Raw genomic sequence first — 12,971 nt, forward strand, 5'->3', positions numbered from 1 at the left:
TGCCTGAATGTGAGGAGTGGAGCTTCTGAAGAAGCACTGAAGATAAAGGTTTTTGTTTGCTGCTGAGTGCAAATATCAACCGTCGTTCTCCAGAATTGTACAAACCGGATTCCAAAAAGTTGGGACTCTAAACAAATTGTAAATAAAAACGGAATGCAATGATGTGGAGATGGGAAATGTCAATATTTTATTCGCAATAAAACATAGATGACAGATCAAAAGTTTAATCTGAGTAAATGTAACATTTTGAAGGAGAAATATGTGGATTAAAAATTTCATGGCGTCAACAAATCCCAAAAAAGTTGGGACAAGGCCATTTTTACCACTGTGTGTCATCCCCCCTTCTTCTTACAACACTCAACAGACGTCTGGGTACAGAGGAGACCAGTTTCTCAAGTTTAGAAATAGGAAAGCTCTCCCATTCATGTCTAATACAGGCCTCTAACTGTTCAATCGTCTTGGGCCTTCTTTGTCGCACCTTCCTCTTTATATGATGCGCCAAATGTTCTCTATAGGTGAAAGATCTGGATTGCAGGCTGGCCATTTCAGTACCCGGATCCTTCTCCTACGTAGCCATGATGTTGTGATTGCTGCAGAATGTGGTCTGGCATTATCTTGTTGAAAAATGCAGGGTTTTCCCTGAAAGAGATGACGTCTAGATGGGAGCATATGTTGTTCTAGAACCTGAACATAGTTCTCTGCATTAATGGTGCCTCTCCAGACATGCAAGCTGCCCATGCCACAAGCACTCATGCAACCCCATACCATCAGTGATGCAGGCTTCTGAACGGAGCGTTGATAACAACTTGGGTTATCCTTGTCCTCTCTGGTCCGGATGACATGGCGTCCCAGTGTTCCATAAAGAACTTCAAATCGTGACTCATCTGACCACAGAACAGTCTTCCATTTTGCCACACTCCATTTTAAAAGACCCCTGGCCCAGTGCAAACGTCTGAGCTTGTGGAGCCTGCTTAGAAATGGCTTCCTCTTTGCACTGTAGAGTTTCAGCTGGCAACGGCGGATGGCACGGTGGATTGTGTTCACTGACAATGATTTCTTGAAGTATTCCTGAGCCCATTCTGTTATTTCCTTGACAGTGGCATTCCTGTTTGCGGTGCAGTGACGTTTAAGGGTCCGGAGATCACGAGCATCCAGTAGAGTTTTACGGCCTTGACCCTTACGCACAGCGATTGTTCCAGATTCTCTGAATCTTTTGATGATGTTAAGCACGGTTGATGATGATAAATTAAAAGTCGTTGCTATTTTACGCTGGGTAGTACCATTCTGGTATCTTTCTGCGCAACAATGGTGGAATTGGTGATCCTCTTACCATCTTGGCTTCAGAGAGACACTGACACTCTGAGAAGCTCTTTTTATACCCAATCATGTTGTCAATTGACCTAATTAGTGTTAATTGGTCTTCCAGCTGTTGGTTATATGCTCAATTTCGTTTTTCCAGCCACTTATTGCTACTTGTCCCAACTTTTTTGGGATTTGTTGACGCCATGAAATTTTTAATCAACATATTTCTCCTTTAAAATGTTACATTTACTCAGATTAAACTTTTGATCTGTCATCCATGTTCTATTACGAATAAAATATTGACATTTGCCATCTCCACATCATTGCATTCAGTTTTTATTCACAATTTGTTTAGTGTCCCAACTTCTTTGGAATCCGGTTTGTACACTGCAAAGTTATTCCTGTTCTGACAGAAACACAGACAATGACTGTTGACATTTTATCTGTAGGCAATGCATCAACAGAGCACAAAAGAGCCATTGATTAGGCCGATATGTTTTATACTCTACCATTTCATTAACGGTTGGGCACATAACAGTGCACAGTGGACCCCTCCTGCAGGGTCCTGGCAGCAGTTCCCTCTAAGAGTTTTCTTACATCTTCCAGATCTTGTCTCGTCTGCACTCTGTGCATTGTACTATACTTTCCGCATTGTACTGTACTGTCTGCATTGTACTATACTGTCTGCATTGTACTGTACTGTCTGTATGCACTTGTTCTGTGTTGCACTTGTGTTCTGTCTGTACTGTGTTGTGCTGCATCATGGTCCTGGAGGAAGGCTGTTTCATTTCACTGTGTGCTGTGTAGATAGTTCGCCCAGCTTTTTGCCCTGAGGACATGGATTACTTTAATTTTCCAGTTTTTTCTTCAGACAGTCGCTGAGAGGCGCCAGTGGTTGCTGAGCGTTAGCTCAAGGTGTGAGGAGTCAGAGAATATATAAAGCTGCTGATAGTTCCTATTCACAGCTGGTTGCATGCCTCAGGCCTGATCTGCTCACCAAGGTAAAGGAGAATCTTTTCTTTAATTTCTTTAATATCTATATCATGAAAGACTGTGTTTTAGAATTAGATGAAAATAGTGTGGTTCATGTGAGGTTAGCTACAGAGGCTGTGTTTACTATTTGCACAAACTTGCATATCCAGCTATATACAGTTTATACAGTTTTCCAGTGTACACTTTTAGAAATAAAGGTGCTGCAAATGATTCTTTAAGCGGTGCCATAAAAGAACCACTTTTGCTTCCATAAACATTAAAGCACCTGTATTATATATATATATATATGTGTGTAAAAAAAAAAAATATATATATATATATATATATATATATATATATATATATATATATATATATATATATACATATGTAAAAAAAAATGTATTAAAAGTTTTCAATTTCAATTTTCTAATTTTTTTATTTTATACCACAATATGTTTGCTCTTCAAAATTCAATGATAGCAGATGGGTTATTTAAGCAACCACTTCTAAAAGTATTCAAAGATAAAAATGATGATTGTGACACATCAAAAGTGTACATATGGAAGTACAATTAAATCAGAAGTGCTATACACTGATTTCTTTTAATCGCTATTGTTAAAATGAGCATTTATACTGTACCAAAGTAGATTAAGAAAAAGTAAAGATACAGGTTAACCACAGACAAATGTTTGCTAAAATAGTGGCACATTTATGAGGGGCTGGTTTTATTCTGATGGATTAAATGGATTTGGACATTTGAACTATCATAACTATTATACATTTAATTTAAATAATTTTAAATGAAAAATTAATAATAAAAGTACTGAAAGCAGTGAATAATACAAACAGACCTAAAATGCTTCAGGTTCTTCCAGGCCATTGTGTACTAATTAGAGTGATTACCAAGGAACAGTCACATATTTCCCGGCCTAAGCAGTCCTACTAGTATTGCTGGTTCGAGGTAGCTAATACATTTTCTGGCAAGGTCTTAAAAAGCCTATGGCTTGCCAGCTGCAACGATTGGGAGGTTGAGGTAGGATGCAAGTGCAAGTTACCTTCAGCAATCTTTTTAATATCATCTCAAACAGAGGTTACAGAATCAAGATGAACAGAAACATCCATATTGGAGGAACATAAACACATACACAACCAACAAAACAGAGAACAAACCAAGAAAACCAAAAAGACAGAAAAGCACCGCCGACAGAAAAAAAACGAATGCTAACACGACACCCAAACACCATCAACATCAACAATGCTAGACCTGGAACAACTGGGGAGGATACTGAGGGGGCTGAGCTACAAAGGAGACACAGGTGGGAACACTAATGACTAGGCGGGGCTAGAGCAGAGACCACAAACAGTCAAGAACACACAACAGAACCATGTGCTGAAGAATGCATCAAGAACCCAAAACAAAACACAGACACAGAGCAGGAAGAGACAACAAAGGCAAGACACCTGTTATACCGGTGGGCTGAAAATGTTTTTACAAACTTCCATCACCAGAGAACAGCCCAACCATTTTTACAGACATCCCTGTATTTACTGAGTAATACAACATAGTGTGTAATAAGCCTTGGAGTGTTATTGGGTTAAACAAGTCAATGCATTATACTTAATAATGTTGCTTTGTATACATATTAACAGTATACATATTAGAGCTGTAGGCTGTGAGCTGTGCCACAAATGTTAAATTCACTAAGAAAAGGTCCAGGTCCAGATTTAATTTTATTACTAATTTTCTTTAGGATTATTTTGGGGCCATTTGGGAAACATCTGAAGCACCTGTATTTTTTGGGAGTGTAGTTAAGGACCTTTACATCAAGTGAAGGTTCTTTAGACCTGTTAAAGATTCTTCACAATTGCGCACAAATCTTTTGGTGTCCAGAATTGCTTAAAACTTAGTAAATGTAAAGAAATTGGGTTATAAGCTTGGCTAAAAAGGTCCAGAATCAGTAGGCAGCTCTGTTCCTCTTAATGAATGACCTCTTGTGATTCTTAATAGCGTTAAAAATAAGCTCATGATTAGGCGTGTTACTATTTAGGAGTCACTTTTAATGTTTAATGTAAGCAGTTCTCCAGCATCTTCAACCAGGAGCCTAAACAAAAGCACAACTATGGCACTCCTTGGAAGTGCTTGTCTAAATCTGCTAGTCTAGAACTGCGGCTGGCCCTCCGGACTCGCTTTACAATTGCATTAATGCACGTTTGAGAGATACAGAACCATCAGTGAAAGTGAAGGAAGCATGTGGACAAAAGCATATCTGTATATTTTTTCCTCCTGGGTTCTCCTGTTCTGCTCCTGAGTTGCTTAATGACTGTGCTGTTGTTGAGAACTTTATATAACATTCTAACATGAAATCTAACCACCCCAGGTGGCACGACTGGCTCCACTCTGAAGAGCGCTACTAGAGAAGACCATTCTCCTAATGGCCTTGAAAAAAATCAGAGAGCGACAATTCTGGAAGTTGATGTTAGTTGGAGTTCTGACATGCTTCTTTTTCATAATGCTGTCTGTGGTCATATATCGAGAGAAACAGATAGACTACAGCTGGCTAAAGTTCTTAGATGATGAAACCCCAGAGGACAAATGTAACTGCAGGAAGATTATTCAGGGTGACATTAAAGAGATTGAAGACGCCAAGCTTCTGGCCATCACAAAGACCTTCAAGAACCAGACGAGGATTGCTGATGAGCACTACACAGAGCTCGCGAAAGACTGCGAGAGGTTCCGTATGACACGCAAGTACATTCCCTTCACGCTCAGCGAGGAGGAAGAGGCCTTTCCACTGGCATATTCCATTGTAGTCCACCACAAGGTGCAGAACTTTGAACGGCTCTTGAGATCCATCTACGCTCCTCAGAACTTTTACTGCGTCCACGTGGACACAAAGTCTCCCGAGTCCACTCGGACTGCGATTAGCGCCATCGTCTCCTGCTTTGACAACGTTTTCATAGCCAGTAAGCTGGAAAATGTAGTCTACGCCAGCTGGAGTCGAGTCCAGGCCGACATAAACTGCATGAAGGACCTTTACCAGATCAGTGATCGCTGGAAGTACTTCATTAACCTTTGTGGTCAGGACTTTCCCATGAAAACCAACCTGGAGATGGTGCACGCTCTAAAAGAGTTGCGTGGTGGCAACAGCCTGGAGACCGAGACTATGCCATCCCATAAGGAGTTCAGATGGAAGAAGCGACACATTGTGAAAGACGGTGGCATCCACAACACTAACGAGGACAAAGAGCCTCCGCCCTCTGGTATAAAGGTGTTGTCGGGTGGGGCGTACATTGTGGTAAGCCGTGCCTTCATACGCTTTGTCCTTGAAGACCCCAAGGCTCAGGAACTAATTTTGTGGTCCAATGACACCTATAGCCCCGATGAGATCCTTTGGGCCACAATGCAGCGCATGCCTGGCGTTCCTGGGTATATCCGCAGCCACTCCAAGTATGACAGAACGGACATGAACAGCATCTCCCGACTAATTAAATGGGAGGACCATGAAGGGGCATACGATGCTGTGTACCCGCCCTGTCAGGGCATTCACATCCGTGCCATTTGTGTGTACGGGGTAGGGGACCTGCAGTGGATGCTGGAGCAGAGCCATTTATTTGCTAATAAGTTTGACACAGACTTTGACCCCATTGCCATGCGATGCCTAGAGAAGTATCTCAGGAACAAGACCCTGAAAACCCAAGTCAGAGGTTTGACTGCTATTAAACATTTCCATGAAACTCCACTTCAGCACTTGGAATCAACTTCATACCTTAATTTGTCATTAACTAATGAGGGAACAGGCCACACCTGGCCATGAAACTACTTACCAGATACCTGCCTAATTACCTTTTGAGGCTGTGGAGGAGCAATAATTTCTAAATGTTGAATGTAATATCCTTGCTAACCCCCTTCAAATAAAGCTGAAAGGAGACAATACAAACACAGCTGGAAAACAGGCCAATTTCAAAACCCCAAAACTGTTACATAAACCCAGCCCACTAGTGAAAGCCTTTCTACCGCTGAAGCTGCAAAGCAGTAAAATGAGATGGCCACTGCATTGTTGAAGCTTGTTGAAACACTGGAAAGAAGCACCTCCATCACCACCAGACCGGCCTCAAGAAATGTTTTTGTATTTGTAAAATATCGTAGGTAGTTTTTTAGGACACCCCCACATTTATCATCACTTAAAATGTGTAAAATTAGAATCAGGTGCAGCACATCAGAATATTGCTAGAGTCTTATTCTTAGAGTCTTAGTCTTATTTAAACCAGCCAAGGTCGGAATAAAAAGCATTTTCTAAACAAACTTCCACCAGGAGCATGATGGGAAATAGTCTCAAAGGGGATCTCGGTGCATTCTTGCAAAAAGTAACCCTGCAAGATCTTTGCACAATCATCTGTGAATAATGACAGATTGTGTCAGACTTGTCAGGTGAGTGGTATCATCAGGGTGAGGTCCAAAGAGCTCTGAGGCCTTTAGGTGAAAGGCTGTTGATGCAGATGCAGAGTCTGGGAAGGGATTTAGAAAGATCTCAGAACAATCAGAAATCTGCTGTTCCAAATACCTGTGCGACAACTGCTAACATGGCCTAGCAAGTTCAGCCCTCCAATGTCATCACGGCACTGTTCGGTGTGGCCCCTGCAGACACCAACATACAGTGACTGGATCAGAGAAGTCATGCACCATCTTATATGAGAAAGGATCAGATATACTGAAAATCCACTACGACTTTTGTTGAGAATATGGAAGCAGACAAAATGACAATGTAACAACCTCTTTCTTTTTTTCTATGATAGCCTGGCCCTAATATATATGTATGTAGGATATTTATTTCCTCTGTGTCCAATGAAAAAATTTCCAAAGGGGTGACAGGAAGAGGCAAACATCTTCACAACAGAGCAGGCTGCAGGGTTGAAACGAAAAACAGAAATAAATGGAGATACATGGATTTCATTGGACAGCAGCAATATGTTATTGTGTGGTATTGGTGTGTTAAGGTTGGAGGTAGGGTGAGGGATGTGTTTGTGTTTATCCCTGTGATATAATGTAAAAAATACAATAAAAAGACAAGGTTGCTCCTGTTTTCAAATATTACATAAAGCTTTTAATTACTATTACCATTTGAACCTACATATACATATTTCTCAGGATATATATATATATATATATATATATATATATATATATATATATATATATATACACCTATGCATGTTTAATGCAGTTGCAAAGTGCTGTTAAATGGGATGTTGTTTAACAGTCCTCAAAACTAATATTATGAGCTGCTGGAAAAACGGGTCTGCTGGGAAAATGGATTGATCACACCCCCAGTGCCTCCAGCACAGGCCAACGCATGTCTACTCTTAGGATAATCACATACACTAAACGACACTGTAGCATGAGCATTGCCGCATGAACCTTTTCAATATTACACAATGTCCCACATTTGCTAAATCAGTACATTCCACCGAAACTTCTGGCAGATACAGAAGGAAGAGATAATAGAGATGGAAAGAGTTGTTTTAAAGTCCAGCAGAGGACGCCATTATGCCAAAAATAATAATAAAAAAAGATAAGATATCCATGGCAAAACTAGAGTCTAGCCAGTCTTGGATTTGACTTTTCCCCTCAATGAAAATCAAAGAGTTTTAGTATGCCACCCTTTACCTTTACTCATTAACCAGGAACGTTTGAAGAATGTCAAGAGTCTAGAACTGTGTGTATGCCACAAAACCAGTTTCAGGGTCAGTCTGTGATGACATGCAAAAATCTAATCCTCTAGTTTAATCTGTCTTAGCGATGATTATTAGGCCTATTGTTACATGTGCAATATACACTTTAAGGCATTTTTTTAAAGTGAAACGACTAGCAAGCGCCAGACTGTTCATTTGAGGAGAAAGCAAATGAGCTTCCAAGAAGCTACAATGAAACTGCAGTAAAAGTCCTAATTTGCCTCTCAACATGGCATCAACAATGTACCTTCAGTCTAAAGTGTTTTGCATGAAGCATGGATGACATTAGTCAGGGGAAGGTGTAAGGGCTTTGGGAAAGGCTGGAAATTATATTGATGGTTGCTCTACCGATCCATCCAGGTTTTGTTTTTCATTTTTATACATTTTCATGTGCCCATGTTAATACTCTTGGCCCTACCCTCATTCCACAGAGATCTCGGGAAACCAGCTTATGCACAGTGTTCATTGTCCTTCACAAAAAAAAAATACCAAAACAAACCAAACGAATGAGAGAAGCATGATCAGGAAAAAGACACCTGTCAGAGGGAGGAAATGCGTGGTTAACAAAACCTCTTTACAGTGAAGGCACGGAAACTCATAACTGCAGTACGTCAGTTTGGTCTGCTTGATCTGGTGAGATGTTGTTGAGTTTTGTGACTCAACATTTGGAGTGAAGGATAAAGTAAACGTCAGATCTGCTAGAAGAATACATCATACCATCAAACTATTTAAATTGTAAGTACTTTGATAGTTCTTTAAATTTATAACCTGTTAGTCAAAACTACCGTTTTTAGAAATCCATTTATTCAGAAAAATAAAAAATAATAAAGGCAGGAAGCCCTGACACCAAATTCCAAGCAAATGTTACATTGAGCTTTTAATTACTATCACTACTAATCTTTTGTATATAGTTGTAATATTTTCTTGGAATTTGCTATGCAATTTATGAAATATATACATGTGTATAGTAGTAGATTAAGAAAGTTAATCTAAAGCTAAAGTTTAACCACTGGCACATTTCTGCTGCCGAGTAGCAAATTAACTACAGAAATACTGAAAGCAGCCTTGAAACAGACCAGAATTACTGCAGTCTTAAATTTACACCACATTGCTTTTATGTATATATTAAACATACATTGATTACCATCAAATATGTACAACATAAGCAGTCCTACTGGTATTGCAGGTTTAGTAGTAGTATTACATACGTAATGTCATTGAAATATTTTGTTATACTTTATAATGTTGCTTTGTGTAACTGTAATTTTGGAGGATTTGTAGTAGAAATCTAATACCTGCACTTTTACTTAATTATGTTTCCAAGAGAAAAAATAACAACATTTTTCTTTTAGACCTTTTTCATTTAGACCTTCAAACAGGCTGCAATCGACTGTAATGTGACTGCTGATACAGTTTTGTTCATTAGTAGCAAAAGCAGTAACACAGAAAAAACAAACAAACTAGACCAATTTTAAAATCACAACACAATGAATAGAACAAGTGCAAATACCAAATGTAACACAAAATGTCACTTGATGACTGCATGACGATGCATAGCCAGACTGATGCAAATGTGATGCATAGCCAGCCAAAAAAATGCTGCAACTGCAACTTCTTCAGATCCCACCAAAGATTTTCTATGAGATTAAAGTCAGGGAGCCGTGATGGCCACTGTAAAATCTTCCAGGACTTGGAAGGCTTGGTGGACTTTGAGGTATCCTTGGGATCCTGGTTGGAAGGTCTAATGACACCCAAGCTTCAGCTTCCTTACAGAAGGCATAATGTTTTGTCCTAGGATTTCCTGATACTTGATTGAATCCATCTTGCCCTTTCACACGCTGCAGGTTTCCAATGCCACAGGAAGCAAAGCAGCCCCAGAGCATCACCGAGCCACCACCATTCTTCACTGTAGGCAGGATGTTCTTTTAAGCGCATGCGTCATTCTTCCTCATCTAGATGTACTGCTGATCCATAAGACAAGAAAAGTTTTGTTTTTTCGCTCCACAGAGCTGAGTCCCAAAACATCTACGGCTTATTGATATAGTTTTGAGCAGATCGGAGTTGCTTCTTGTGCTTTTAGGTCAGTAGAGGTGTACAGGCATGGAGACCTTCAGCGCTTAGTATGCACCTCACTGTGCAAACTGAAACCTCACTGCCAAATCTTGCTGCAGGTTATTTGCAGTCACCTGCCTCCTTAATCACTACCACTATGGCCTGGGGTCACAAATTCGAATCCCAAGCAATGGCGCTTTACCATGAGTGATAAAGGTACAAAGAACATAATTGGCAGGTGGGAAGATGGCGCTCTCTCCTCTCATCACTCTTATGCAATGATGGCCATCACAGGCGTCTGTTAGCTGGCACAGCAGAGCTAGGGACCTGGCACTTTTCTCAGAGCGAGTTGGCTGCCTGGTAATGCTGTAGCGGCAGCAGTTCAAGAAGCAGCGATGGCTGGCCTTGCATGAATCAGAGGAGACATGTTAAGTCTTTAACCTCCTAATGTTGGGAGCATTGCTAGTGCTAGGGGAGCTATACATAGGTGGGTTCATTGGCAGAACCAAATTGGGAGAAAACGGAAAAGTTTGAGAAACAAAAATTAATGAATGAAGGAATGGTAATGGTCTAGACCAATTGTATGTTAACGAGTTACTTTCGAGTACTTCTCTTCTCTCTGTACTTCCTTTTCCCTTGGTTTTGGTAGGACACAAATGACTGTGCTGTTGTTGAGAACTTTATATAACATTCTAACATGAAATCTAACCACCCCAGGTGGCACGACTGACTCCACTCTGAAGAGCGCTACTAGAGAAGACCATTCTCCTAATGGCCTTGAAAAAAATCAGAGAGCGACAATTCTGGAAGTTGATGTTAGTTGGAGTTCTGACATGCTTCTTTATCATAATGCTGTCTGTGGTCATATATCGAGAGAAACAGATAGACTACAGCTGGCTAGAGTTCTTAGATGATGAAACCCCAGAGGACAAATGTAACTGCAGGAAGATTATTCAGGGTGACATTGAAGAGATTGAAGACGCCAAGCTTCTGGCCATCACAAAGACCTTCAAGAACCAGACGAGGATTGCTGATGAGCACTACACAGAGCTCGCGAAAGACTGCGAGAGGTTCCGTATGACACGCAAGTACATTCCCTTCACGCTCAGCGAGGAGGAAGAGGCCTTTCCACTGGCATATTCCATCGTAGTCCACCACAAGGTGCAGAACTTTGAACGGCTCTTGAGATCCATCTACGCTCCTCAGAACTTTTACTGCGTCCACGTAGACACAAAGTCTCCCGAGTCCACTCGGACTGCGATTAGCGCCATCGTCTCCTGCTTTGACAACGTTTTCATAGCCAGTAAGCTGGAAAATGTAGTCTACGCCAGCTGGAGTCGAGTCCAGGCCGACATGAACTGCATTAAGGACCTTTATCAGATCAGTGATCGCTGGAAGTACTTCATTAACCTTTGTGGTCAGGACTTTCCCATGAAAACCAACCTGGAGATGGTGCACGCTCTAAAAGGGCTGCGTGGTGGCAACAGCCTGGAGACCGAGACTATGCCATCCTATAAGGAGTTTAGATGGAAGAAGCGACACATTGTGAAAGACGGTGGCATCCACAACACTAACGAGGACAAAGAGCCTCCGCCCTCTGGTATAAAGGTGTTGTCGGGTGGGGCGTACATTGTGGTAAGCCGTGCCTTCATACGCTTTGTCCTTGAAGACCCCAAGGCTCAGGAACTGATTTTGTGGTCCAATGACACCTATAGCCCCGATGAGATCCTTTGGGCCACAATGCAGCGCATGCCTGGCGTTCCTGGGTATATCCGCAGCCACTCCAAGTATGACAGAACGGACATGAATAGCATCTCCCGACTAATTAAATGGGAGTACCATGAAGGGGCATACGATGCTGTGTACCCGCCCTGTCAGGGCATTCACATCCGTGCCATTTGTGTGTACGGGGTAGGGGACCTGCAGTGGATGCTGGAGCAGAGCCATTTATTTGCTAATAAGTTTGACACAGACTTTGACCCCATTGCCATGCGATGTCTAGAGAAGCATCTCAGGAACAAGGCCCTGCAAACATTGCATTGATTGTACTGGGTGTATTTATAAAGGCTCTGCTGTGGTTTAACTGCTGTGCGGTGATCTTGTCCCAGGATAAGAGTGTACATCATTATACAGCATCTAGTATTTAGCCCACTGTCTTTATTGTCCTGTAACAGGATAGGCTGAATGATGATACTTCAGTTTGCTCGTATGTCTGTTATGACACACACTTGCACATCTGTGTCTTGTTAATTAATGTACTACTACTGATCAGCCCTAACATTAAGACTACCATTAATAAGACTGTTCTACTGCCCAGGTGTGTAGCATAATCATAATATAATATAATAATCATAATTACCATGATATAAGATAACATAATATATAGTAGCTATGGTAAGAGCAATGAAAGAAATGGTGATTAATGGTGGTAATAATAATAGTGACAGTTTAAAGTCCATGTAGATTTTAAAAAGGTTAACGTCTAACGTCATCCTGAATCTCACAGCCACAGGCCATCCTGTTTAAAGTACATTTATCTGTGTTCTTTCATGTACAAGTATTTCACAGCTCTAGAGTGGAGGAGCGTTCTATAGGCCACTGCACTTTTACTGGCTTCCAGCACTGTTCAATGTCTCAGAGCACCATGATGCATCCATCAGCATTTTCATGTCGGGGCCTTAAACAACCATAGCAGATGACATGTAAATCTGTACTTGCATTCTAGGGTTCTTCAAGGGTTCTTTAGGAAAGGCAATTGTTCTATACTGTTCTTTGCACTTGTGGAAAAGCTTTTGCTGATGGTTTTACATAGAACTGTTTAAAAAATGATTTTATGAAGCATCATTGTCTGTTATAGGCAGCCCATTGGACACGGTCTGAGAAGTCAAAGTATTTATAAAGTTTGGAAGTTT

The 12,971-nt window shown here is 40.9% G+C and overlaps 2 protein-coding genes across 2 annotated transcripts; both read left to right on the forward strand.

Moving 5' to 3' along the window:
• Positions 1–4,709: 4,709 nt before the first annotated feature.
• Positions 4,710–6,936, forward strand: LOC140557826 (beta-1,3-galactosyl-O-glycosyl-glycoprotein beta-1,6-N-acetylglucosaminyltransferase-like). The gene is made up of 2 exons (XM_072682620.1): positions 4,710–5,982; positions 6,920–6,936. Exons 1-2 carry the CDS (start codon positions 4,710–4,712, stop codon positions 6,934–6,936), a joined length of 1,290 nt encoding a protein of 429 aa, XP_072538721.1.
• A 3,894-nt stretch (positions 6,937–10,830) lies between these two features.
• On the forward strand, positions 10,831–12,478 carry LOC140556965 (beta-1,3-galactosyl-O-glycosyl-glycoprotein beta-1,6-N-acetylglucosaminyltransferase-like). The gene has a single exon (XM_072681086.1). The coding sequence runs from the start codon at positions 10,831–10,833 to the stop codon at positions 12,100–12,102; it is 1,272 nt and encodes a 423-aa protein (XP_072537187.1). The 3' UTR covers positions 12,103–12,478.
• Positions 12,479–12,971: the final 493 nt, after the last annotated feature.

This window comes from Salminus brasiliensis, chromosome 6 (genome assembly GCF_030463535.1).
Source record: "Salminus brasiliensis chromosome 6, fSalBra1.hap2, whole genome shotgun sequence".
NCBI classification, from domain to species: Eukaryota; Metazoa; Chordata; class Actinopteri; order Characiformes; family Bryconidae; genus Salminus; species Salminus brasiliensis.